General features: G+C 43.2%; 1 protein-coding gene across 1 annotated transcript in view; it reads right to left on the bottom strand.

Annotated features, from left to right (window-relative positions):
- Positions 1-27,411, bottom strand: part of tbc1d2 (TBC1 domain family, member 2) — a 79,376-nt gene extending 51,965 nt beyond the window's left edge. The window contains exons 1-3 of the mRNA XM_043716388.2: positions 27,378-27,411; positions 26,279-26,713; positions 16,213-16,360 (exon numbers count right to left, since the gene is read on the bottom strand). Of these exons, the coding sequence (XP_043572323.1) occupies positions 16,213-16,360; positions 26,279-26,683 (553 nt within the window). The 5' untranslated portion in view covers positions 26,684-26,713; positions 27,378-27,411. The remainder of the gene's footprint in view (positions 1-16,212; positions 16,361-26,278; positions 26,714-27,377) is intronic.
- Between the last annotated feature and the right edge of the window lie 365 nt (positions 27,412-27,776).

Here is a 27,776-nt window from a genome sequence, read left to right on the forward strand (position 1 = left end):
GTGGATATTGATTTGATTTATTATTGTCACATGTACCAAGTTACAGTGAAAAGTATCATATTGCATGCTAACCAATCAAGTCATACCTTACGTAAGTACATGAGGCGTCTAACAAATTCAACGTGACTTGCACTTAGCCAAAAAACTGTAAGATTCAACCTTATGTATCTAGTATTGGTCGTGCCTTTGGAATTTGTATTAGTTAACTATATTCCACTCATTGTAATCCCTGGGAGAAATAATTTTGCTTTTATTGGGATACTTTGCTGTAATGCATAGAGGCGCAGTTTACTGAGTAAATAGACTGCTGATTATTGACTGTTGTTTAAAATAGACAGTCTATCTTACAGGAAACAATTTACCATAAATCTTGTTCAAAGTCCCATCCCACCTCCAGTTCATTGTAGGCTAATAGTTGCAGTCAGAGGTGTCAATGTTCATGAAATGGTTTGACAGGAATGTGTGTTATCAATGCAAGGATGGCCATGGGTGCATATGCAGATGATGCCTGTGAAGAATTATTTTCAACTGTGACTTTGGAGGAAATGTTCTAATTAGCCATTAGGATCACAACAGGCTCAAAGGGCCGAATGGCCTACTCCTCCTAATTCTTATTAGACAGCTCGCTGGGCAGGACTGTGCTCATCTGCTGGTCCTGAACCATTGCCCTCTCCAGGATACATCTGTGCGTACATAGCTGACATCAGCACTTGCAAACAAGCAGACAACTAAATCTACAGTTTTATTATGTATGCATTTCCCAAAGGAGAAAGTGAGGTCTGCAGATGCTGGAGATCAAAGTTGAAACTTTATTGCTGGAACAGCACAGCAGGTCAGGCAGCATCCAGGGAACAGGAGATTCGACGTTTCGGGCACAGGCCCTTCTTCAGGAATGAGCAGAGAGTGTTCAGCAGGAGAAGATAAAAGGTAGGGAGGAGGGGCGTTGGAAATGTGATAGGTGGAAAGAGGTCAAGGTGAGGGTGATAGGTCGGAGTAGGATGGAGGCGGAGAGGTCAAGAAGAAGACTGCAGGTCAGGAAGGCGGTGCCGGGCTGGAGGGATTCGGCTGAGACAAGGTGGGGGGAGGGGGGATGAAGAAACTGGTGAAGTCCAAGTTCATCCCCTGTGGTTGGAGGGTTCCCAGTCGGAAGATAAGACGCTCCTCCTCCGACCGTCGCGTTGTTGTGGTTTGGCAGTGGATGAGTCCAATGACCTGCATATCCTCGGTGGAGTGGGAGGGGGAGTTGAAATGCTGTGCTACAGGGTGGTTGGGTTGGTTCGTCCGGGTGGCCCAGAGGTGCTCTCTGAATCGCTCCGCAAGTAGGCGGCCTGTCTCCCCAATATAGAGGAGGCCACACCGGCTGCAGCGGATGCAGTAGATGATGTGGGTGGAGGTGCAGGTGAATCTGTGGCGGATATGGAAGTTTCCTTTGGGGCCTTGGAGAGAAGTGAGGGGGGAGGTGTGGGCGCAAGTGTTGCACCTCCTGCGGTTGCAAGGGAAGGTGCCGGGAGTGGAGGTTGGGTCGGTGGGGGGTGTGGATCTGACAAGGGAGTCGCGGAGGGAGTGGTCTCTACGGAAAGCTGATAGGGGAGGGGAGGGAAATATATCCTTGGTGCTGGGGTCTGTTTGGAGGTGGCGGAAGTGACGGCGGATGATGCGCTGTACATGGAGATTGGTGGGGTGGTAGGTGAGGACCAGTGGGGTTCTGTCCTGGTGGCGGTTGGAGGGGCGGGGCTCAAGGGCGGAGGAGCGGGAAGTGGAGGAGATGCGGTGGAGGGCACCGTCGACCACGTCGGGGGGGAAATTGCGGTCCTTGAAGAAGGAGGCCATCTGTGTTGTACGTATTTTGAACTGGTCCTCCTGGGAACAGATGCGGCGGAGACGAAGGAATTGGGAGAATGGGATGGCGTTTTTACAGGGGGCAGGATGGGAGGAGGTGTAGTCCAGGTAGCTGTGGGAGTCGGTTGGTTTGTAGTAGATGTCCGTGTTGATTCGGTCGCCTGAGATAGAAACAGAAAGGTCTAGGAAGGGGAGGGAGGAGTCCGAGACTGTCCAGGTGAATTTGAGGTCGGGGTGGAAGGTGTTAGTGTAGTGGATGAACTGTTCAACCTCCTCGTGGGAGCACGAGGTAGCGCCGATACAGTCATCAATGTAGCGAAGGAAAGGATGGGGGGTGGGGCCAGTGTAGTTGCAGTGTAGTTCCGCAACTACACTGGCCCCACCGCATCTCCTCCACTTCCCGCTCCTCCGCCCTTGAGCCCCGCCCCTCCAACCGCCACCAGGACAGAACCCCACTGGTCCTCACCTCACCGCAGGAGGTGCAACACTTGCGCCCACACCTCCCCCCTCACTTCTCTCCAAGGCCCCAAAGGAAACTTCCATATCCGCCACAGATTCACCTGCACCTCCACCCACATCATCTACTGCATCCGCTGCAGCCGGTGTGGCCTCCCCTATATTGGGGAGACAGGCCGCCTACTTGCGGAGCGATTCAGAGAGCACCTCTGGGCCACCCAGACGAACCAACCCAACCACCCTGTAGCACAGCATTTCAACTCCCCCTCCCACTCCACCGAGGATATGCAGGTCATTGGACTCATCCACCGCCAAACCACAACAACGCGACGGTCGGAGGAGGAGCGTCTTATCTTCCGACTGGGAACCCTCCAACCACAGGGGATGAACTTGGACTTCACCAGTTTCTTCATCCCCCCTCCCCCCACCTTGTCTCAGCCGAATCCCTCCAGCCCGGCACCGCCTTCCTGACCTGCAGTCGTCTTCTTGACCTCTCCGCCTCCATCCTACTCCGACCTATCACCCTCACCTTGACCTCTTTCCACCTATCACATTTCCAATGCCCCTCCTCCAAGTCCCTCCTCCCTACCTTTTATCTTCTCCTGCTGAACACTCTCTGCTCATTCCTGAAGAAGGGCCTGTGCCCGAAACGTCGAATCTCCTGTTCCCTGGATGCTGCCTGACCTGCTGTGCTGTTCCAGCAATAAAGTTTCAACCCTGCATTTCCCAAAGCCTTATATCAAAGATCAGTGGAACTTCCAAATGTGTATTTCCTGTGAAGAACACAGTTACAATGAAATATTTTGAGCACTGGCATTTAATTGCAAAACCCTAATGACTAGAAAAGGTGTCATGTCAATAATTCCCTCCTGACAACAGGAAACTGAGCTGCACTCAATGCTTTATTTTCATAATTTTTAAAATTCTGATTTCAGTGTTGTGGATTTCTGATTGAAATATTGTTTAATAATGCACTTGGCCTTTCCACAACAAATTTGCTAGAATGATGAACTGTGAGCTGTTGCTTTGGAGGGTGCAAGTCCTTGTGAATTGCAAGCTGGATGGAAAGGAAGCAGATAGCAAAATGTCCGTTGATTTCAGTGACAGGGAGCTGATGCTCAGAAGTCTGTCTCTGCCCTTCTGGTGTCTATATGGACAGTACCCATCTATGTTCCAGGCAGTTGTCATCCTGTTGCTTAGCATTCCCATGCCACTGTTATGCTTTGCTTGTGCACATGTGCAGATGCTCTGCCACCCAGCAGCAGTGTTGACAATAAACATGGTCTTTGTTGTATTACACAACACAAGGCAAATTGGCAAATGATCTATCTGGCATGAAGAATGTAGGATTGCATGGATGGTTTAGTAAACTCTGTAGACTGAATCAAAGCTATTGGACTCACCAACAACCTGAATACTTGGGGAACGTTTCACTTAACCATTATGAGAAAGAAAAACTAAATTTATCACAATGACTATTGACAGCATAAAAGATCGTTGTCAGAAATGTGATTCAGCTGTGGGGTGGATATTTCTGTACAATGGTTCAGGACAATGGCCCAGGAAGTTCTATTTTAGTGGTTAATAAGAATTAGGCGTAGGCAGCCATTCAGCCCTTGGAGCCTGTGGTGATCCTAATGGCTAATTGGAACACATCTTCCAAAGTCAACTTTGAAAATACATCTTCACAATTACAGAGTCATAGGAATTTACAGCAGGCGAACAGACCCTTCAGCCCAACTCGTCCATGTCGACCACATATCCTAAGTTAATCTCGGATCATTTGCCAGCATTTGGCTCACATCCCTCTAAACCCTTCCTATTCACATGCCCATCCAGATGCCTTTTAAATGTTATAATTGTATCAGGCTTCACTATTTCCTCTGGCAGCTCTTTTCATACACACCCTACCTCTGCGTGAAAACGTTGTCTTAGATCTCTTAAGTCTTTCCCTTCTCACCTTAAACCTGTTGGACTCTCTTACCATGGGTTGAAACTTTATTGCTGGAACAGCACAGCAGGTCAGGCAGCATCCAAGGAACAGGAGATTCGACGTTTCGGGCACAGGCCCTTCTTCAGGAATGAGCAGAGAGTGTTCAGCAGGAGAAGATAAAAGGTAGGGAGGAGGGACTTGGAGGAGGGGAGTTGGAAATGTGATAGGTGGAAAGAGGTCAAGGTGAGGGTGATAGGTCGGAGTAGGGTGGAGGCGGAGAGGTCAAGAAGAAGACTGCAGGTCAGGAAGGCGGTGCCGGGCTGGAAGGATCCGGCTGAGACAAGGTGGGGGGAGGGGGGATGAAGAAGCTGGTGAAGTCCAAGTTCATCCCCTGCGGTTGGAGGGTTCCCAGTCGGAAGATAAGACGCTCCTCCTCCGACCGTCGGGTTGTTGTGGTTTGGCGGTGGATGAGTCCAATGACCTGCATATCCTCGGTGGAGTGGGAGGGGGAGTTGAAATGCTGTGCCACAGGTTGGTTGGGTTGGTTCGTCCGGGTGGCCCAGAGGTGCTCCCTGAATCGCTCCGCAAGTAGGCGGCCTGTCTCCCCAATATAGAGGAGGCCACACCGGCTGCAGCGGATGCAGTAGATGATGTGGGTGGAGGTGCAGGTGAATCTGTGGCGGATATGGAAGTTTCCCTTGGGGCCTTGGAGAGAAGTGAGGGGGGAGGTGTGGGCGCAAGTGTTGCACCTCCTGCGGTTGCAAGGGAAGGTGCCGGGAGTGGTGGTTGGGTCGGTGGGGGGTGTGGATCTGACAAGGGAGTCGCGGAGGGAGTGGTCTCTACGGAAAGCTGATAGGGGAGGGGAGGGAAATATATCCTTGGTGCTGGGGTCTGTTTGGAGGTGGCGGAAGTGACGGCGGATGATGCGCTGTACATGGAGATTGGTGGGGTGGTAGGTGAGGACCAGTGGGGTTCTGTCCTGGTGGCGGTTGGAGGGGCGGGGCTCAAGGGCGGAGGAGCGGGAAGTGGAGGAGATGCGGTGGAGGGCACCGTCGACCACGTCGGGGGGGAAATTGCGGTCCTTGAAGAAGGAGGCCATCTGTGTTGTACGTATTTTGAACTGGTCCTCCTGGGAGCAGATGCGGCGGAGACGAAGGAATTGGGAGAATGGGATGGCGTTTTTACAGGGGGCAGGATGGGAGGAGGTGTAGTCCAGGTAGCTGTGGGAGTCGGTAGGTTTGTAGTAGATGTCCGTGTTGATTCGGTCGCCTGAGATAGAAACAGAAAGGTCTAGGAAGGGGAGGGAGGAGTCCGAGACTGTCCAGGTGAATTTGAGGTCGGGGTGGAAGGTGTTGGTGTAGTGGATGAACTGTTCAACCTCCTCGTGGGAGCACGAGGTAGCGCCGATACAGTCATCAATGTAGCGAAGAAAAAGATGGGGGGCGGGGCCAGTGTAGTTGCAGTGTAGTTCCGGATCCTTCCAGCCCGGCACCGCCTTCCTGACCTGCAGTCTTCTTCTTGACCTCTCCGCCTCCACCCTACTCCGACCTATCACCCTCACCTTGACCTCTTTCCACCTATCACATTTCCAACTCCCCTCCTCCAAGTCCCTCCTCCCTACCTTTTATCTTCTCCTGCTGAACACTCTCTGCTCATTCCTGAAGAAGGGCCTGTGCCCGAAACGTCGAATCTCCTGTTCCCTGGATGCTGCCTGACCTGCTGTGCTGTTCCAGCAATAAAGTTTCAACTTTGATCTCCAGCATCTGCAGACCTCACTTTCTCCTCTCTTACCATGGGGAAAAGACCTTGGCTATTTACCTTATCCATACCCCTCATGATTTTATAAACTTCTATAAGGTCACCCCTCAACCTCAGACACTCCAGGGAAAATAACCCAGCTTGTTCAGCCTCTCACTATAGGTCAAACCTTCCAAACCTGGCAATATACTTGTAAATCTTTTGTGCAGCCTTTAAAGTATCACAACATCTTTTATTAGCAGGGAGACCAGAACTGAATGCAGTATCCCAAAAGTGGCCTACACAATGTCCAGTACAGCCGTAACATGACATCCCAACTCCTACACTGAATGCACGGACCAATAAAGGCAAACACACCAAACACCTTCTTCACAACCCTGTCTACCTGCAGCTCCACTTTCAAGAAAGTATGAAGCGCATCTCTAGGTCTCTTTGTTTGGCTACACTCCCCTGAACCATACCATGAAGTATATAAGTCCTGCCACGATTACTAAAATGCAGCACTTCTCGTATAATCATACAGGAAGAAAGCAGTCCATAATCCCAAACTAAACTAGTCCCACCTGCCTGCTCCCGGCCCATATCCTTCCAAACCTTTCCTATTCATCAAGTTATGCAACTGTCTTAAATTCCAGAAGACTCAGTACCACAGCGCTTCACAGGAATCTCCAAAGCACTGAAGATGTCACCATACAAGGGAGACAAAGCCTACAAATCAACTTCACAGCTCGAACATACCCACAACCACAGCAACCTGCATCCAAGCTACAAATCTTAACACAAACCTTGTCTTTTAAATGTTGTATTTGTGCCCACATCCACCACTTCCTGAGGAAGCTCAATCCTGATGCAAAACTCCCTCTGTAGAAATATTTGCGCCATATGTCTTTTTAAAAATCTTTCTCCTCTCACCTTAAAAATGTGCCCCCAGTCTTGAATTCCAGTCATACCATTAACCCTATCCATACCCCTCATGATTTATTAACCTCTGTGAATGTCAGCTCTCAACCATTCTTTAAATTAAACTCCATCTGCCACTTCTTGACCAAATGGCCCATCTGACCAAGTGCCTGCTGTACTCTGAAGTAACCTTATTTGCTGTGCACCACACCATCAATTTTGGTGTCATTAGCAATCTTACTAACCATACCTCCTATATTCACATTGAAATCATTTACATAAATGACAAAAAGCAGTGGACTCAGCACAGATCCTTGCGACACACTGCTGGTCACAGGCCTCCATCTAAAAAACAATCCTCCAACACCACCCTCTAAGTATCCAAACAGTTACTGCATTAGAGGTCAGATCAGTTTTCATTCATGTGAATCCAAAGAAAATGATGGCACCAGACAGAGTACCAGGCCGTGCACTCAGGGCATGCGCAGATCAACCTGCAGAGGCCTTCTCAGACATCTTCAACATCTCCCTGCAGGAGGCTACTGTCCCTGCCTGTTTCAAGAGGGCCAACATCATCCCTCTGCCTAAGAAGGCTCATGCAGCATGTCTCAATGACTCCCACCCAGTGACCCTAACTTCGGTAGTCATGAAACGCTTTGAAAGGCTGGTCATGGCATTAATCAACTTCAGTCTCCCCACTAATCTTGACCAACTCCAATTTGCCTATCAGACCAACACATCCATGTCAGATGCCATAACACTTGCCCTTCACTCTGCCATAAAACATCTTGACACCAAGAACAGCTACATAAGAATCCTACTCATTGTTGAAGGCTGAACTGTAGTCACTGTTATCCCCTCGAGACTGATTACTAAACTTAGTGATCTTGAACTAAGCTCCACTCTCTGCAACCGAATCCTAAGTTTCCTGACCAAAGGTAACAATCAATGAAGATTGGGGACAATATTTCATCCTCACTAACACTCAACACTGGACACCCCAGGGGGCATACTAAACCCCCTACTGCACTCACTGTATACCTATGACTACATCACCAAATACCAGACTAATGCCATTTACAAGTTTGCTGATGACACCACTATAGTTGGTCGAATCTCTGATGGCGACGAAACAGACTACAGAAGAGAGGTGGAAGACCCGGAAAAATTGAGAACAACCTAGCTCTCAATGCCGGCAAAACCAAGGAACTCATTAATGACTTTCGACGGAATGTTACTCATGCTCCCCTACACATTAACAGCACAGAGGTGGAACGAGTGGAGAGTGTCAAGCTCCTGGGAGTGGTCATCCACAACAAGCTTTCTTGGACTCTTCATATGGACGCACTTGTTACAAAGGCCCAACAACATCTCTTCTTCCTCAGGCAGCTGAGGAAATTTGGCATGACAGCAAGTATCCTTGCCAACTTTTATAGGTGCACCATCAAGAGCATTCTATCTGGATGTACCACTATCTGGTACAGCAACTGTACCATTCAAGATCGGAGACAGTTACACAGAGTGGTGAACTCGGCCTGGACAATCACAAAGGCCAACCTCCCATCTATAGAAATCAACTACCAGCATTCTCAAAGATCCACCACACCTTGGCAATGTTTTTCTACAACGTCTACCATCGGGGAGAAGGTACAGAAGCCTGAATATACGCCCCAGCCAGTTTCGTAACAGTTTCTACCCTACTGTTGTTAGAATATTGAATGGACTCTCAAACTCTTAGCATTCGCCTACACCTGTTTTTGTTTGTTTTTGCTGCTGTTTACGTATTATTTACTTATCTATGCTACTTAACTCTGACCTGCCTGTATTGCTCCCAGGACAAAGCTTTTCTCTGTGTCTCAGTTCACATGACAATAAATTCAATTCAAAATTCAATTCAAAACTCCTAACTTTGAGCCAATTTTGTATCCAAATAGCTAGCTCTCCCTGGATTTCATATGATTTACCTTGCTATCCAGTCGATCATGCAGAACCTTGTCAAATACCTTACTGAAGTGTCCATATAGACAAGGTCACCGCTCTACTTTTATCAATCTTCTTTGTCACTTCTTCAAAACAATACTCAGTTAAGTTAGTGAAATATGATTTCCCATGCACAAAGCCATGTTGACTTTCCACAATTAGTCCTTGCCTTTCCAAATATATGTAAATCGTGCCCCTCCAACAACTTGCCCACCAATGACATCACATTCACCAGTCTATAGTTCCCTGGCTTTTCCTTACCACCTTTCTTAAATAATGACACCATGTTTGCCAACCTCCAGTCTTCCAGCACCTCACCTGTGGCTATCAATGAAACAAATATCTCAGCAAGGGGCCCTGCAATCAATTAGGTGAAAGTGAGGACTGCAGATGCTGGAGATTAGAGTTCAGAGCGTGGTGCTGGAAAAGCACATCTGGTTAGGCAGCATCCGAGGAGCAGGAGAGTCGATGTTTCAGGAAAAAGTCCTGCAATCACTTCCCTAGCTCCCCACAAAGTTCTGGGGTACACTTGATCAGATCCCAGGGATTTATCCATCTTTACATGTTTTAAGATGCCCTTTCTCCTCTGCAATTTGGACATTTTTCATGATGTTGCTATTTATTTCCCTGAGTTTTCTATCTTCCATATCCTTCTCCACAGTAAACATTGATACAAAATTCTTGTTTAATATCTCCCCCATCTCCTGGAGTTTCACACATAGATGGCCTTGCTGATATTTAAGGAGACAAAAGTGAGGACTGCAGATGCTGGAGATTCCTGATGAAGGGCTTTTGCCCGAAACGTTGACTCTCCTGCTCCTCGGATGCTGCCTGACCCATTAATGTTTAAGGAGACCTATTCTCTCCTTAGTTACTCTTTTGTCCTTAATGTATTTGTAGAAATTCTTTGGATTCTCCTTAACACTTCTTGTCAAAGCTATGTCATGCCAGCTTTTTGCCCTCCTGATTTCCCTCTTGAATATACTCCTACTGCCCTTACACTCTTCTAGGGATTCATTCAATCCCTGAGTCTATATGTGACATACGCTTCCTTCTTTTATTTGAGATGCAGAAGGCAAACAGAAGGTAAAAGGTTCCTCTCTCTCAATAAAATAACACAATGTTAGTTTCTGGCAAAGAAAGCCACATCAGATTACAGATGAAGTCAGTCAGCATCATGGTATGACTCCTGGTATTATGACTCACCTTCCTTTCCAGAATAGAAGAACGAGATTAACAGGTTTGATACTGAATTTTACACAGGCTTTCAAGCAAACACCAAGCAATGTTTGTGAGTAACTTGCATGTTAAAACAAACCAGTCATTCCCAAACAGTGAGCACAGTGTCTGTCATTGCTCTGAGAGTAGCACCTTTACTTGAGTCAGAAGGTGATCGGTCCAAGTAGCATTGCACAATCTTAAGTACAAAAAAAATCAATACTGAGGAAGTGCTACACTGTTGCAGGTGCTGAGTTGCAGAGAAGCTGTCAATCTAATCAGCCTGCGTACTCTCTTTGGTGGATGTGAAAGGCCCCAAAGTCACTATTTTGAAGAGGAGGAGAGGAAACCTCTACGGTGTCCTGGCTAAACATTCATCAGCTTCAATCAAGATCAGAAAATAAAACAGATCATCTGCTGATGGCTGTTTAAATGAGTTTGTTTGTAAATTGGCTGCTGTTTCCATCATTACAACAACGGCCACCTTTCAAAAGTAATTTGGGACATCCTGAGGTTGTGAAGAGTACTATATGAAGGGTGTTCTATCCTTTATAAATGGAATCATTAAAGTATTGACTCTTCTTGAATATTGCCAATGAAGCTCTTTTGGATGGCTCAGAGCATTGGAATACTTTTACCACTGGAAATAAAGTTCATTGTAAAGCAGCTGCAGCATCGTAAGTGATTTCCAATTTAGTTACCCCTTAAAAGCAAATATAATGAGTAAAGCCTTGGGATTATTCCCTCAAGATTACAAAGAAAAACAAGGGGGAAAGCAACAATGCTTCCAGTACGTCAACATTACCTTGCACCAGTTCTCTCAAGCAGTATCCTCACCACAGAAGCAGAAAGCACATAGAACAGTAGAGCACAGGAATGGACCCCTCAGCCCACGATGTCGTGCTGAATGTGATGGCCAATGAAACTAATCCCTTCTGCCTGTCTTTCGTCCATATCCATGTGTTCATCTAAAAATGCCTTAGATGCCCCTATCATTTCTGCCTTCACTACCACTCCCGGCAGATGTTCCAGACTCCTACCACTCTCCATAAAAACAAACTTACCCCTCATATCTCCTTTGAGTTTTCCCCCTCTCAGCTGAAATGCATACTCCCTAGCATTAGACATTTCAACTCTGGGAAAAAGATTCTGACCATCAACCATATCCATGCATCTCATAAATTTTATAGACTTCTGTCAAGTCTCCCTTCAGTCTCCACCACACCAGAGGAATCAACCTGAGTTTTTCTAGCCTCTCCTTAGAGCTCATACCCTCTAATACAGAGAGCTTCCTGGTAAACCACTTATCTCCCTCTACAAAGCAAAGCTCTTTCATCCTATTTCAAATATGGACAAATAGTCTCCTGTAAACCTTCTGTACTGAGTTCACAAATTCATTTCCTTAAGATCTCTGGACAAAAGTGGCCATTTTTTCTAACTATTCAGATAGATATTGAATTTAGACGGTCTTTCAGGTAGCAGGCCTGTGTAGTCAGTAAGATCCAGAATTCTGTAAATGGAGGGAAATGGAATGATTGAGATCTCCTCCAGCTCCAATTTGGTCTCCATTATTGGAATCCCTACAGAATCCCTACAGCATGGAAAAAAGCCATTTGGCCCAACAAGTCCACACCGACCCTTCAAAGATTAACCCACCCAGACCCCATTACTCTACATTTACCCCTGACTAATGCACCTAACCCACAGATACCTGAATACCATGGGCAATTTAGCTTGGCCAATTCACCTGACCTGCACATCTTTGGATTGTGGGAGGAAACCAGAGCACCTGGGGGAAACCCACACAGACACGGGCAGAATGTGCAAGCTCTACACAGTCACCCAAGGGTGGAATTAAACCCAGGTCCCTGGTGCTGTGAGGCAGCAGTGCTAACCACTGAGCCATCATGCCACCCATTAAGATGTGGCCTTTGTGGGAGGAATATTCTCATTCCATATTAGTTTCATCCTTTGGTGCTGCAGTGTCCCATTCCTCTATGACAGACTCCCACTGCTGAAAATCTTGCCAAATGCCTTACTGGCCGTTCAAGCAATCCCTTCCAGCCTGCTCTAATAAAGTGAGTTTGAGATCATGTCAGGGTGAATGATTCTGGCAAATGACCCATTCCTGCCACTCCAAAAGAGCAGACTGCAACCTTTTATGGACACATTGCTCACACTTTATTAAACAGTTTTGCATGCAGGGTACTGTCAAAAAAATTGGATAAGAAAGTAATATTTCTCTCACGAGCAACTAGGTTTCAGGTCAATGCCAAGGATTGCCTTAGGGTTATGAGGAATTCAAGTTTATTTCCTGGTCACTGCTTTCAGCAATCCCTGGAAAAATATCACAGCTGCACTAAAAAGATGACCAGCTGCTGGGGTTTGAATTTCACCAATAATTCATCAACAAATTGAGCTTAAGATTGTGTTAGGTTTCGGAAGGGTTTTCCTTTGCTCAAGTTTCTGTTTAAACCTATTCAGAAGATTTCACATTCAGTCCATCAACCAACCAGCATGCTTTTTGCATTAAAAACATTCTTTGACATGGTTAACTGGTAATCAGGTGCAGCTTTGGTAATGCACCTGAAAGTAAATTTAAGACCAAAAGTAAGCACTTCATTCAGAGATTAAAAGAAAACGCAAAGTGCTAGAGAAACTCATCTGTGGACAGAAAAAACATAGTTACTGTTTCAAATCTGATGCTATGACCATTCTTTGGAACTGAAGAGAGCTAGAAAATGACAGTCTTTAATGAGTTATATTGACCTGAAAACATTAACTTTTTTTTTCTCCATAGAAGCGGTCAGACCTGCTGCATTTCTCCAGCACTTTTTGTTCTTATTTCAGAACTCTAGCATCCACAGCATTGTGCTTTTAGTTTATTCTATTCAGAGAGTCTTCCATCTTGTGTTTAATATTATCAACAATGACTTCAAAAGTGTACAGAATGACTATTAATGAATGTACAGTGGACAATTGTAGTAAATTAGTTTTTAATATAATATTTCTAAGCTTTTAAAATGATGCATATTAATATCTGTCTGCTGAAACAAAAACATTTTAATTTGATAAGCCTCTGTGAGGGGCCTTTACATTGATGCTGTCAGTAGAACCTTGCCATAGTGATTAATTCAATTGGAGAGGTGATCATTTTCATGGGTGGGCGCCATCCATCTCTTGGACCAATTGAAATTTGCAATTGAAATTCCATGATCCTTTCCATGATCCTAGCTTGCTTGAAAGAAACCAGCACAACCAGGTGGAAGCCCCAAGTCAAGATGTTATTCTTTAGACCATAAGACCATAAGACATAGGAGCAGAAGTAAGGCCTTTCGGCCCATCGAGTCCACTCCACCATTCAATCACGGCTGATGGGCATTTCAACTCCACTTACCCGCATTCTCCCCGTAGCCCTTAATTCCTTGTGACATCAAGAATTTATCAATTTCTGCCTTGAAGACATTTAGCGTCCCAGCCTCCACTGCACTCTGTGGCAATGAATTCCACAGGCCCACCACTCTCTGGCTGAAGAAATGTCTCCGCATTTCTGTTCTGAATTTACCCCCTCTAATTCTAAGGCTGTGTCCACGGGTCCTAGTCCCCTCACCTAACGGAAACAATTTCCTAGCATCCACCCTTTCCAAGCCATGTATTATCTTGTAAGTTTCTATTAGATCTCCCCTTAATCTTCTAAACTCCAATGAATACAATCCCAGGATCCTCAGCCGTTCCTCGTATGTTAGACCTACTATTCCAGGGATCATCCATGTGAATCTCCGCTGGACACGCTCCAGTGCCAGTATGTCCTTCCTGAGGTGTGGGGACCAAAACTGGACACAGTACTCCAAATGGGGCCTAACCAGAGCTTTATAAAGTCTCAGTAGCACAACAGTGCTTTTATATTCCAACCCCCTTGAGATAATGTTTACACGTTAGAAGTATAATCACACAGATGTCCATTAAGCTCATCGACTCTCTTCCTATTCTCTGCTCTGTTCGGCTGCAAGTTTATTTCCCTTGAGTGCCTAAAATTTCCTTTTCAAGCTGTTTAATTGTTTATAGGTTTATCAAAACAGTTGAGAAAACAAAGAGGCTGTTTAATTATAAAATGCCGTGGGAGGTGGGAGATCATATGATGAAACCTCCAGGAATATGGCCAACTGGAACTGGCAATCCTAGATTAAAGTGTCAGCTAAGCTCTGTGCAATGAACAGAAATATCACTTCACCCTCATACTGAGAAAAGTCCACCAAAGACCATTTTCTTCCAAATTTGTGAAGGTCATCAGATTGTCCAGTAACAACGTATATTCCTCTATCACTTTTATTAAAGTTAGAAAATCTAAAGGAGCAGAATAGATGGGTTACAAAATTTGACAACAAGCCACACGTTTGAACAGATGACCAAAACTTGAGTCAAAGACGCAGGTTCTTAAAGAGATTCTTAAAAGGGTAAAAATATCAGAGCAACAGACAGGGAGGTAATTCTAGATCTTAGGGTATAGGCACCTGAAGGCACAGCTATTGAATGGTTCAGGTACAGCTATTGAATGGCAAAACAATTAAATTTGGAGGCCAGAATTAGACGAATATAAATATCTCAGTGGATTGTGGTGCTGGAGGTGATTACAGCGATAGGGAAGACTGTTGAGGTGATGGAAAATTTGAAAACAAAGATGAGAATTTTAAACTCAAGGTGTTGCTTGACCTAGAGTCAATGAGCACAAGGTGGTAGATGAATGGGAAATGATAGTCACAGGTTTATGGAGGGTGAAACATGAGATGCCATGTAATAGTCAAGACTAGAGGTGACAAAAGCATGGATAAGGGTTTCATAAACAGGCCAGGACAATATCAGGTGCACCTTAGGGGGCTGTGTAATAAAATCACGAGGAGCATAGATAGAGTAAATAGACAAAGTATTTTCCCTTGGGTGGAGGAGCCCAGAACTAGAAGGCATAGGTTTAGGGGTAGAGGGGAAAGATATGAAAGAGACAACTTTTTCACTCAGAGGGTGGTATGTGTATGAAATGAGCTTCCAGAGGAAGTGATGGAGGCTAGTACAATTGCAACATTTAAAAGGCATCTGGATGGGTATATGAGTAGGAAGGATTTGTAGGGATATGGGCCGGTGGGTGGCAAGCAGGGCTAGATTAGGTTAGGATAGCTGGTCGGCATGGACAAGTTGGACCGAAGGATCTGTTTCCACGCTGTACATCTCTATGACTCTATGTGGCTGAAGTTCATCTTGGAGTTAAATATGACACTTGGGTGGTGAATATGCTGGAGAAGCCAGACCAAAATATATAAATATCTTTAACACTGTTCACGAACTCAATATTTAATATTTTCTAAATATCTATTCCATCAGCACTTTTTTGTGCTTTCTTTTTAAAACTACAGGACAAATATCATGATTTGCAACTAAAGTCAGTCAGGATCAGTGGCTGCACTTTGAACTCCTGGGTGTGACAGCTGCTCTGCCTGCAAAATTCAATATACAATGTTAGCAGACACTTGGGGAGTGTTTGGTTGCCAGAGGCCTTTCAGTCTGCCTGTGCAGGAAAAGGTTTCCCTCATGTCATTTTAAATCAGTGTCCTCTGATACTCAACATATTCACCAAAGGCAGGAGTTTCTCTCTATTCTGTCTGAACTCCTCATGATTTTGAACACTTGTATCAGGTTAACTTTCAGTCTTCTTTTCAGTTGGAGTAAAGAACTCCAACTTCTCCAATCCAGCCACTTAGCTGGATTCTCATCCTTCTCACATGCTTTCACATCCTTTCTAAAGTGTGCTGTCTAGATTTGGTCACAATACTCCAATTGAGATCAAGCCGAAGTTGTATATGGGTTTTTTATAACTTCTTTATTTCTGCAGTCTATATCCTGATTTATAACACCAAGATCCCATATACATTAAGTAATTCCTCAAATTGCCCCGCCACCTTAAATGATGTAAACCCATATAACCGCAGGTCCCTCTGCTGTGGTACCTCTTTTAGATTTGTATTCTTAATTTAATGTTGACTTCCTTGTTCTTCCTACTTAAATAAATCTGTTCACACTTCTCTGCTTTAAATGTTATGTTAAGCATTGAAACATTCCAGTGAAAGAGATGGACGTACCTTCTGTTTTGAATGCTGGTGGTAACTCAGTATGCTCGGTTGAGATGCTGAGATCATCTGTAAGGGCATAATTCTGCTCCTCACCATGTTCCCAACGTTTCTGCTGCAACTGCTGTAACCAGTACATCATGACATCTTTATTCTTTGCCTGAAAACAAAATCCATGTTTCTCTCATCAGGGAATAGATAATTTCATTGCCCAAACTTAGATTTCCCACACCCTAATAAACCTTGTCCATAAGTGCTTTTGTATTTTGTTTTAAAAGCCATAAGATTCAAAGAAGTTCTAATAACAATAACTTGCATTTGCCCATCACCTTTTAATATCACAAGACATACCCTTACACGAGCAATCATCAGACAAATTCTGTCACTGAGTCATTAGGAGGTATTAGAATAAGTGACCATAGGTGTTGTCAAAAAGACAGGCTGCAAGGACCATCTTAAAGGAAGTCCAAAGTAGTGAGACAGATGTTTAGGGAAATAATTCAAAGCCTCTCCAACTGCTATATACTCATGTCAAAATAAAGTTTGAGAAAAAACATTTTAGCCAAAAGTACAGGCTGACTTCTACACCAGAAATTGCTGGCAAAACTCGGCAGGTCTGGCAGCATCCGTAGGAAGAAAACAGAATTAACATTGAGTCCAGTGACTCTAATGAATATGAAGAACAGAGTAAATTCTATTTTGTTTCATATAACCAACATCCACAATTTTTGTTTTATTCCAGAGCTTGGAACCTGGGCTGAAAACACTGGCATCAGTGGTAGAACTATGAAAATCAGCAATGTATAAGAGACTAGGATTGGAGGAGAATACAGATCCAAGGTTGTGGGTCTGGAGGAGATTAGAGACTTAAAGAGGGGGTGAGATCACAAAGAGTTTTGTGCACAAGGCTGGGATTTTAAATGTGAAATACTGCTGTCAAGGTTCACATGCTGAATGGGATTTGGTTAACATTTGTTTTGCTTCTAGTTTTCCTTAAGGCTTTCAACTGTACACATATCAGACCTACTCTATAACCAATAGTATCACACAACTGTGAATTCCAGGCAAGTTAATAAGTATTGATGAGGTAATGAGGCCTACTTTCTTTCCTTACTACTGCATCAGGTGAGAATGGTTAATAAGAAATATAATATAAGTCCATTACAGATTGCAGAATGGGTCAAACAGTAAATTTTCACTCAAATATTACAATCACAGTACAACGGTTTGCTGTTTTAATTCTGTAATCAAGGTGCTGCTGTGAATTCATAGAACTTATTATAGTCCCTACAATGCAGAAACAGTTCATTCGGCCCAAAGAGTCCACACCAACCCTTAGAACAGCGTACCACCCAGACCCTATAACTGTGCATTTTCCATGGTTAAGGCACCTACCCTGCACACTACGGAATTATATAGCATGTCCAATCCATCTAACTTGCACATTTTGGATTGTGGGATGAAACTGGAGCACCTGGAGGAAACCCACGCAGACACGTGGAGAATGTGCAAACTTCATACAGACAGTCGCTGAGGATGGAATTGAACCTGGGTCCCTAGTGCTGAGAGGCAGCAGTGTGAACCACTCCGCCACCATGCCGCCCCAAAGAAATTCAACCCACCAGGTCACAAACCTCCAATCCTATTTCATTTCACAACAGCAGCTTATCCTTCTATTTCTTTCTAGCTCCTATGTTTAATTAGCAACCTGCACTCCCCCCCCCCCCCCCCCCCATCCAAATCCTTCAAATCCTCTCCAACTGCTTTATACTCACGTCGACATAAAGTTTGAGAAAAAATATCTTAGCCAAAAGTACAGGCTGACTTATACACCAGTAATATTTTTGAGGGGTTAAAATCTACTCTCTACCATCACCTCACTACACAACACTTTACAGCATTACATCAGCTGTTTGCAGATTTGTCAGGTCGGATACTGCGTCTACCAACCTCACCTCCCAAAACTAGTGCAAATAAAGTCAAAAAGTATCTTTATTAATCCTTGCAGACCCACAAGATGCCAAACAGCCACTTTCAAATCAATGGGTTTGCACTGGACTTCAGTAACAAGTTTGGATTCTTTTTTGACCAAATATCAGAAGTCAGCTTTTTACACATGCTCAACTAATATCTCTTTACATCTTGAGCTAGCAATTTCCACCTGCTCACCATTCGCTGGATAAAGGAGTTTCTCCTAAATTTCCGTTTGGATTTATGAGAGAATGGTGTTATTTTTATGGCCCGGATTCTGGGTTTCCTCCAAGGAAACATTCCCAGTGAAATTACTAATTGGACCCAGAATAGCACCTTATCTGACAACCTTTTAAAATTAAAAATCCTTACCTTCACATTCATTCCCCGCAAGACCTCTTTTTTCCCTAGCCATCTTTAGCAGTACAACTTAGAATGATACTCAAATCATGAGGTTATATTGATCATGAGTACTGAACATTTTGGAGGTCTTTTCTCAAGTAAAACTAATACAGGAATAACTTGATAGGGGTCTTGGGGAATATGAAAGGTTACGATTGGGTAAACATAAGAAGATATTTCCACTTGTGGGCAACACCAAAATTAGAGCCCATGAATATAAACCCAGTAAAGATTGAAGGAGTCAGGTATTTACCCACAGAATGAGGGAATGTGGAACTGGTTACCACAGTGGGTAGTTGAGGTGAATAACATAGACAGACTCAGAATATAATTCTAGAACTATTAAAGTACAGGAAGCCATTTGACTTATTAAATCTCCACTGGCAGCCTGCAGTAGCGACTCAGCCAGTCCCACACACCAGGCCTGTCCCATTGGCCCTGTCTGTTCTTTTCCCTTCAATTCACTGTTTGAAAGCTGCAACCGAATCTGTCTCTTAACCTCAAGCAATACACTCCAGGTACAAACTTCTCACTGTGTAAGAAGGATTTTCCACACACCATAATGGGTTATTTGATCATTGACCTTCAATTGGCATCCACCAGTTCCAAACAAGCATTCTGCTAAACAGGACCGTTTAGCCGTATCGACCGTGTCTGGGCCTCTGATGATTTTGAACAGATCTCCTTTCAACTTTCTCTTCTTTCAATCTATCCAACACAACTGAAGACTTTCATTGTCAAGTCTTTTCTGGGGAAGCCAGGTAAATACATGAGACACGAAAGAACATAAGGTGAGATGAAGAGGGGTGCGAGGCAGAGTGTACGGAGCAGAAATGCTGGTACAAGTATAATGGCCTATTTCTATTCTGTAAATATTTTGATGGTTAAAATGGTTGCAAGGAGTACAAAGAAGTCATATTTTAGTCCATTATCACATGAAACAGTTCAGCACTTTCTATTTTTAGTTTCTGATATCCAGTTTCTGTGGTGCAGTGCAAGTCTTACTACACAGATGTCACAATCCAAAGAATGAAATTGCATTATCACTGAAACACATTACCAAGAAAACTCTTATGTTCTCCTATTTTTAACTGGCAAAATGAAAATTTAAATGAAGATTTCTCTCTTTTAGGAGCAACAAAACCCCATGCACTAAGCAAATGCACAGTATATTGAGCCAATTTATCATGGACTTATACTGTATTTTAAATTTTTTTTTGTTTCCAAACATGGTGAATTTCAATGGAAAGGTTAAGACTGGATGAACCAAGGTAAAAGGTTGTGGATAAGTTCGAGTTCATTGGCTTAATAATAAACACCAAAGTTACAAATCAAGAGTGAAAACCAGTTTAGATTAGCTACAACGAGAGGCATGACCTCTAATTTAAGAATCAGTTGACCTTGCAGAAGCATCAGCGTGAAGCTTAAAACATGTCTAATACAGCCCCTACTGTGGAGTATTGAGTGTGAAGAAAGACATTGAGAGTTTATAACAGCTTTTGAAATGTGGGTATGGAAAAGGATGGTCAGAATCAGCTGCAATGCCAGAAGGATGAAAAAGTGAGAGTTAGGTCAAGGTAGGAAGCTCTGGAAACAAAAGGGGATTGCCACGGACAGTTAGAGAGTGAAAGACAGCCAAGTACGGATGCCCTGTCCTGGCAACAATTGAACCACAAACCAGAACAGACATATAAGAGGAAGAAGAAAAGTCAGATGGGCTGATAACATGGAGGTGAGGCAATCTTGAAGAAAGCCAAAAAAAGAAAGACGATGCCAACAGCCCTACTAAAGCTATGTTGATGATAAAATAACAAACATTTAATGTCAGAACTCAAATGTTAGATATTACCTTTGCTGGGCTTCAGATAATTTAAATTATGAAACATTAATCCTAGGATGAGATTATTTTTGGAATGGCACATTTCCCTTTTTCTTCATTGAGGTTAAGTTACTGTAAGTTACACTTTATGAAAAACATTTCATTGGTTTAAAACTTATAGGTTGAAATGTATAACTGGTGATAAACTTAACTCTGGGCTCCTATGGACTTTGGACAACTCTCCTTTTAATTGGAAACCAAATCAAGTAGGGTATAAAGTTAGTGATGCACCAAATCCTATTAGCTTCCGGGTGTGCCAGCTCAGCTAAAATTGTGGAGGCTTTTGCTACAAATATTTGTTATGACCAAAGTTGAAGTGGTGAACCAACTCCTTTCCTAGTTCAACTCCTCCACTGCTCATAACAAAGTTCAAATTTAAAAAAGGACAATTATTTAGCCAAATGTATACGTATCAAACTATATTTAGTTCAGTATTAGGAACAAATTGTCCAGGTTTCTTTAGTTAACAATAATATCTAGTTCATTACAAACAGAATAATCTTTGCATATTTGCCTGATTAAGTTGGCAAAATGCTTAGACAATTCAAGTGAATAGAAACCAACTCTCACTCAAAAAAAGTCAAGTCTAAAGAACAAATAAAAAACTCCCCAAGATGTAATCCTACAAGTGACGAGACAGATAAACTGAGAGGAAAAGGACTATTTATGGATTTCTCGCCAAATTTACTTGCCACACACAAGCCATCGGCACTGGGATGTCCTCCTAGATTATTTGTGGCTGGCTGAATTTCCATAATCAGAGACAGTGAGGCAGATTTTGAAATTTTCTTTAGAAACCCTCACAAGCAGAGAAGAGGCCAACTATTTCAGTTTCAGTTCACACACTTTGTTCGGAAGTGTTCAGAAGAATAGAGAAGGAAAAACAGCTGTTGTTTCTTGAGCAAGGCACGTCTGACCATCTGGCTTCAAAATGCCATAGCTTTATTACGTCTACAAGCTGGGCCATGTGACCTCTCAGTGCAGGCATTGTAGAGTAGAGATCTCCAAACAAACATGTCCTTTACAACTGCAAATACCATCTGGAAATCCTACAGCAAAACCCATAGATACTATGCTAGCAACATTCTCAAAATGTTTAACTTTGTTATCAGGCATGATGACTTTCTGATCAGCTCATACTTCTCTAAATACTCAGCTGTTCCCTCCCTCACCTGCTGTTAATTCTAAAACTCCCTCTTTGTCACCAACAATTACACAATAATGTAAATTACACACCAATGTATATGAACTACACTCCTATGAAATAATGTTAGACACAATATTTCCAATCATGTTGATGCAACCAGCAGAGTGATACATGGTTAGCTCACACATACACAGACAAATGAAGATCAGTTTTGCAAGAGGTGTGACAAAAATATTTCCAATTTTCTTCACATGAAAAATTTTTGCTAGACTAAAGAGGAAGAATTGATGGCTGGGAATACTTAAAGTTTTAAAGACATGATGAACTGAATAGTCTCCTGCTGCACTATGCAATAATAAATGTGAGTGAGAAGTAGAAACTTCACATGTGAATATCAGACAACCAAGAGAAAATTTACTCTGATTTATTTTGGACATTGCTATGAGAAATTGGGTAATCAAAATGTAGTCAAGAGTGTGTTGCTGGAAAAGCACAGCAGGTCAGGCAGCATCCGAGGAGCAGGAGAATCGACTCTTCAGGCATTAGCCCTTCATCAGGAATCCTAATGAAGGGCTTATGCCTGAAGAGTCAATTCTCCTGCTCCTCAGATCTGCCTGACCTGCTGTGCTTTTCCAGCAACACACTCTTGACTCTGATTTCCAGCATCTGCAATCCTCACTTTCTCCTAATCAAAATATAGTCAGGTTAAACTCTTTATTTTAGAAATAAAGAGATATGACAACACTGAAGACAACCGGCTTGAACAAATTATTCAAGGTGGTAAAGTAGAGTACACAAATACTTCAATATCGCTTGACTCTGTTCACTCCCTATCTGGTCAGGGATCCTCCCAATATTGCAGGAATTGTAGGGTGGATAGAATACTTTTCATATCAAAATGTCTCTAGGTACTTTAGATAATGCATGCCAAGGAATTCAATAGCATGGCTCATTTAAGCAACCTAAAAAGCCATTATCACATGACAGAACGGCCAGCCATTTACAAACTAATGGCATTACCCAAGGGAGGAATATGGTCCTTTTGAAAATGCTGCTCAATTTGGAATGACATCATGGGCCTGTTGATATCCAAATGGAGCACAAGAATAGACAGCAGCCAAGACAGCAATTTAACCTTTTCACCGAATGATGACACATAAATAATACTCCTAGAACAGGTAGAAAATAAATTTTAAAAGTTGATAATAATTCTGGCCTTATATATATATGTATAAAATAAAAGTGTAATATTGAAGATAACTTTTATACCAGTTGCACTGCATTAACCATTGTATTATTAGGATGCACTTAAGCAGCTAGATGCTGTACGTTGCCCAAAGGGACCGTGAGAGACATCCAATCATAACGTGCAAATGGAAATCGATATTTGAAAAAAAAAGGAAGATTGCAGGGCAATGGCCAAACATCAAGAGGAGTGAGATTTATTGGAGTTCTTTTCTAAAGAGGCACAATGGACCAAAGAGCCTCCTTCCATGCTGTATGGTGATGTGTACGTGGGCAGCCAGCTGGTGTAATGCTGCTGACTTGCTTCATATTAACTAAGGTAAAACAGAATGTGCAATACCCTCTATATTCACTTAACCCCACCTCCTAATAATTCAACCCCACTATTTTTGCACTGAAAGCAGGTATGTTATCCAAACACATTTAAAATGTGAGTAAGATTTGGAGTGCGCTGACTGACAGGTTGTTGGAAAATGATTCAATAGTAGTCTTCAGAAAAGCCTTAGATAAAGTCTTGGATAAGAAAAAAAAACAGGGTCACGGGGAAAGGCAAAACAAAACAGAGTGGGATTAACTGGATGGCCCTTCAAAATAATGGATGCAGATTGATGGGTTGAATGGCCTTCTTTAGTACAGTAATATTGTATGATACAAACCACTGGAACAGAAATTTAGTCATATTTAAATTATTAAGAACACTTGATTTATTCTAGCAAGAATGAAAAGGACCAAAACATGCTCAAAGTGTTCCTGCAACCCCACATCAGTAGCTGTCTACTGGGTCTGGAGTGAGAGATTTACTCTTCAATGCTCAGCACTGTTGGAAACATTGAAATAGAATTCAATTGAGAGGCTTCAGAGAGCAAGAGCAAGCAAAACATCACAGGGTTACAAATTCGAGGAATGCACACAGAGTCAGTGATCGAAGCAGCGACCAGGTCATTATTCAACAGAAAGTTGAAGAAGGCCTTAGTAAAAAGGGAATAAAGGGATTCAAGAACAGTGGAAGCATGTAAAATTAACACAAAAGGAGGAGCATATACACCCCCCAAACACAGTGGGGCCAAATGGCTCATTTCCATGTTTCACTCCTATGCAATTCTCTAACACAAGGCCTTTGTGTTTCTTTGTGTGATGCATTAAATTAAAATACTTGCAATGCAGCTGCAGAATATCTCCAAACCCATCACTCTAGATGGACTGATTAGTCTCATTTCAGGCTAGAACAAATGAGAATATGCCCATAAAGACATCCAAAGTAATTAAAAGTATGACCATCATTACAATTTCTTCACTGTCCTATAAAGGATGCATACATAATTTCTCCAGTCCATTCCTACATTCCATGAAATTCATGGATGCAGAGTCTTAGAAATACTTGCCTTTACGGAGTCCTGGCTCTGCTTGTACATGAATCACAATATTACACGTACAGGTATGCCAAGTAATTAGAAGACAAATGGCATGTTAGTTTTTGCTATGAAGGATTTGGAGTGTAAGAGTAAACAATTCTGACTATAATTATGTGTGGTGCTGGTAAGAACATACCTGAAGACATGTTTGTTTCGCTAAATGGAATGTCAGGATGAGGGGATTGTATTATAAAGGAGGGATCAAGTGGAGAAGGCATGTATTGCCCAGAGTTTAGAAGAATGAGGCTCACCTAACTGAAACACATATAGTTCCTGAGGCACTTGATGGGTAGATCATGGGAAAGTTCCCCTGGTGGGGATTCTAGAACATAAGGTCACAGTCTCAGGATAAGGCGTTAGCCAGTTAAGACTGAAACAAGGAAAAATTTCTTCACTCAGAGGGTTTTGAAGCTTTGGAAATCTCCACCATAGAAAACTGTGAATGCTCAGTTGGGATATACTCAGAGGTCATTTGGGTACTAAGGATCAATTGGCCAATCCTAGCTCCTATCTCTAATGATGTGTTGCTTATAGGAAAGGCAAACTTATTTACAGAACTGACCAGATGAACAGCAGCAACATCCTCGATTTTCATCTCTGAACTCACCAGCACTATCTTAGGATGGCACGGTGGCTCAGTGGTTGGCACTGCTGCCTCACAGCACCAGGGTCCCAGGATTGATTCCAGCCTCGGGCAACTGTCTGTGTGGACTGTGCACGTTTGCCCTGGGTCTGCATGGGTTTCCGCTGGGTGCTCTATTTTCCTCCCACAGTCCAAAAATGTGCAAGTTAGGTGAATTGGCCATGCTAAATTGCCCATTGTGTTAGGTGAAGGGTAAATGTAGGGGAACGGGTCTGGGTGGGTTGCTCTTCGGAGGGTCGGTGTGGACTTGTTGGGCTGAAGGGCCTGTTTCCACACTGTAAGTAATCTAATCTAATCTAATGTGCAGGTCAGGTGAATTGGCCATGCTAAATTGTCCATAGTGTTAGGTGCATTAGGCAGAGGTGGGTGGGTTACTCTTTGGAGGATCGGTGTGGACTTGTTGGGCCGACACTGTAGGGAATCTAATCTTATAAACTGCGTAATTGTCAAATTAAGTTTGACCAATTAGGAAAGAGTCATAAGATGTCACTACCTCAATAGGATCTACCTCATTTGGATTGTTGTAGCAGCAAAGTTACACACACAAAACCAAGATGCACAAACATCTTGTTACCACCACATAAAATTGTTATTGTTTCTGGAGCAAATACTTTGATTATTAATGACTAAATCTTGCAGATAAATCACCCAAGATTCACTATGTATCTCATCTAAAATGGAATTTATTCTTCCATTTAATAAAAATGGTGACTTGCATTCTATGTTGTGGGACAAACAATTCCGAGGCTTCAGCTAGGCAAAAGTAATTACTTGCTTGAATGCAAGAGGAAAGCAGCGAAACAAGTGCTTGGAGTAACGAGTTCAAACGCTGCATTGGCTCGCATGAACAAACAGAGGATGCTGGAGAAACTCAGCAGATCTGGCAACATCTGTGGGGAGAGAAATAGAATTAAAGTTTTGATTTCAGTATGATACTTCAGAACTTTTATTAGCTTGCAGGAGTTAGAAAGTCGAGTAGGAGTCAGAAATTGCCTTTTGACGTACTTTGCCACACGAAGGCAAAATCTGTGATTACAGTTTAATTTTTCAGAATGTTGCAAAGCTTTTACATGATACCACGGAATGCACAGCCAAATTCACAAGTCAATTTGGGAGTCAGTCAATTACGTTATATGAGGATGGAGAATCACAGGAGACCACAATGTTGGACACAAAGACAATAAGGGAGAGCCTGACAGGGGAATTACTCTCTCATGTAAGGCATGGAAAAACCTGATGAGTTTTTTTGTTGCTAACAAGTTTTCTCTTACTCCTTAAACACTGGATTATGTTAATAAAATGCACGATCCGAAAGTTAATCGGCATTTTTTTTCGCACATTGAGCCGCAAACTTAACATGTCTGTGATTTAACACTCACCTTCAGTGTATAATCCTTTTCTGGAGTTGAGATTTCAAATGTTCCTTCCTCTGCCTCCACGCAATAATTGAAGGCAGCCTTGGACAGGTCCATTCTCCCTAACGGGCTATTGTCCTGGGCTGTTCGGAAATAATAGAGATGGCATGTCTTCTGGTCGTACACAAACCAGCGGGTCTTGCAGCCTTTTAGCGGTCCTTTGCCTCCCAGCTTGTTGAGGTAGCCGCACAGTTTTTTGTCCGGGTCCCTTGCTTCAGATTTTATTTCCAAATAGTTCGCCAGGTCATCGGGCTCACAGAGTTCCACCGAATCTTCAATCGCAGCGCCACTCCTTGCTTGTACACCCAGCTCTTCAGACGACTCTGCAGTTGGACCAGGCTTGTCCACTTCCAATTCATCTGCCATCATTGTCCGGTAAACACACAACACCCTACACTACTGTCAGTGAAAATACAGATAATGAATGAGCATGTCAGAAGGCACTATTGACATTAATTTGATGGCAAATTGGCTTTTGAGAAATCGCATTAAACAAGAAACAAGCTTTAGAAGTTCTAATGTACAGTACAAGATTTAGGATTGAACATCTAGTGCTCTTGATCCTAATAAACGAGGCCAGAAAAGGTCGGCCATAGAGTTATATATAATCTTTAGCTTTCAACTAAGTAAACGGCGGTGAGAGTTGGTTATTTTAACAGTTCAACAGCTTAATCTATTCAATTCCAATTAAGTTGAAGTATTGTCTTTACTCCCAGCTGTAGAGCAGTATTTGCATATCCTGTCTACATTTCAATCTTTCCTGTATTCAGGGTGCGCCCACATTTATAATTGGGCACAACGCATTTCCCGACTCCCCGTCCCCACGCCTTGATCTCTCGCCGATTTAACATTGCACCAGGGTACAGCGACACGCACTGGGCTGGCCTTTCCCGAGTTTCCTGCGAGGAGGTTGGCTACAGGCGCGTTCCCTCACATCCTCCAGCCGCTGCTGAAACTTGTCCCTCTCTCTCTCTCTCTCCAATTTCCAGACCCAGGAAACTCCAAGTCACACGCGGCACCGCCAATTAATGCAAACAGACTCAGCAACCAAAAAAAAAGTCACCTCGGGAAATCCCAATGCTCGGAAATTAGAAAAGTTACCGGGGCAACCGAAGGAAACACTGCGGCCGTGTTGCATAACGTCGAATTGCAAAACTTTCAATTGCAGTAATCAACTTTAAACAAGTTCAAACCAACACCCCCCGAACAACCTCCTCCTAATTTACATGTCCAGATGTTTTGGGTTATAAAGGCACTTCACATACTGTACACTGTAAATTCATGAACACGACAAACATAGTATCAAAGTTTGAATGCGAGATAGACGGGGAAGTGGAGCTGAGGCCATTAACAGATCAGTTGTGATTTTAATGAATGACGGACTCGAGGGGCAGATCACTGATTGTTGCTTCTAATTCATGTCAGTATTTCTACATTTCCGTTCCATCCGGAACGGAGTGAT

Source organism: Chiloscyllium plagiosum, unplaced genomic scaffold (genome assembly GCF_037043375.1).
Source record: "Chiloscyllium plagiosum isolate Xiang-an unplaced genomic scaffold, Cpla_swu_hap1 HiC_scaffold_2, whole genome shotgun sequence".
NCBI lineage: Eukaryota > Metazoa > Chordata > Chondrichthyes > Orectolobiformes > Hemiscylliidae > Chiloscyllium > Chiloscyllium plagiosum.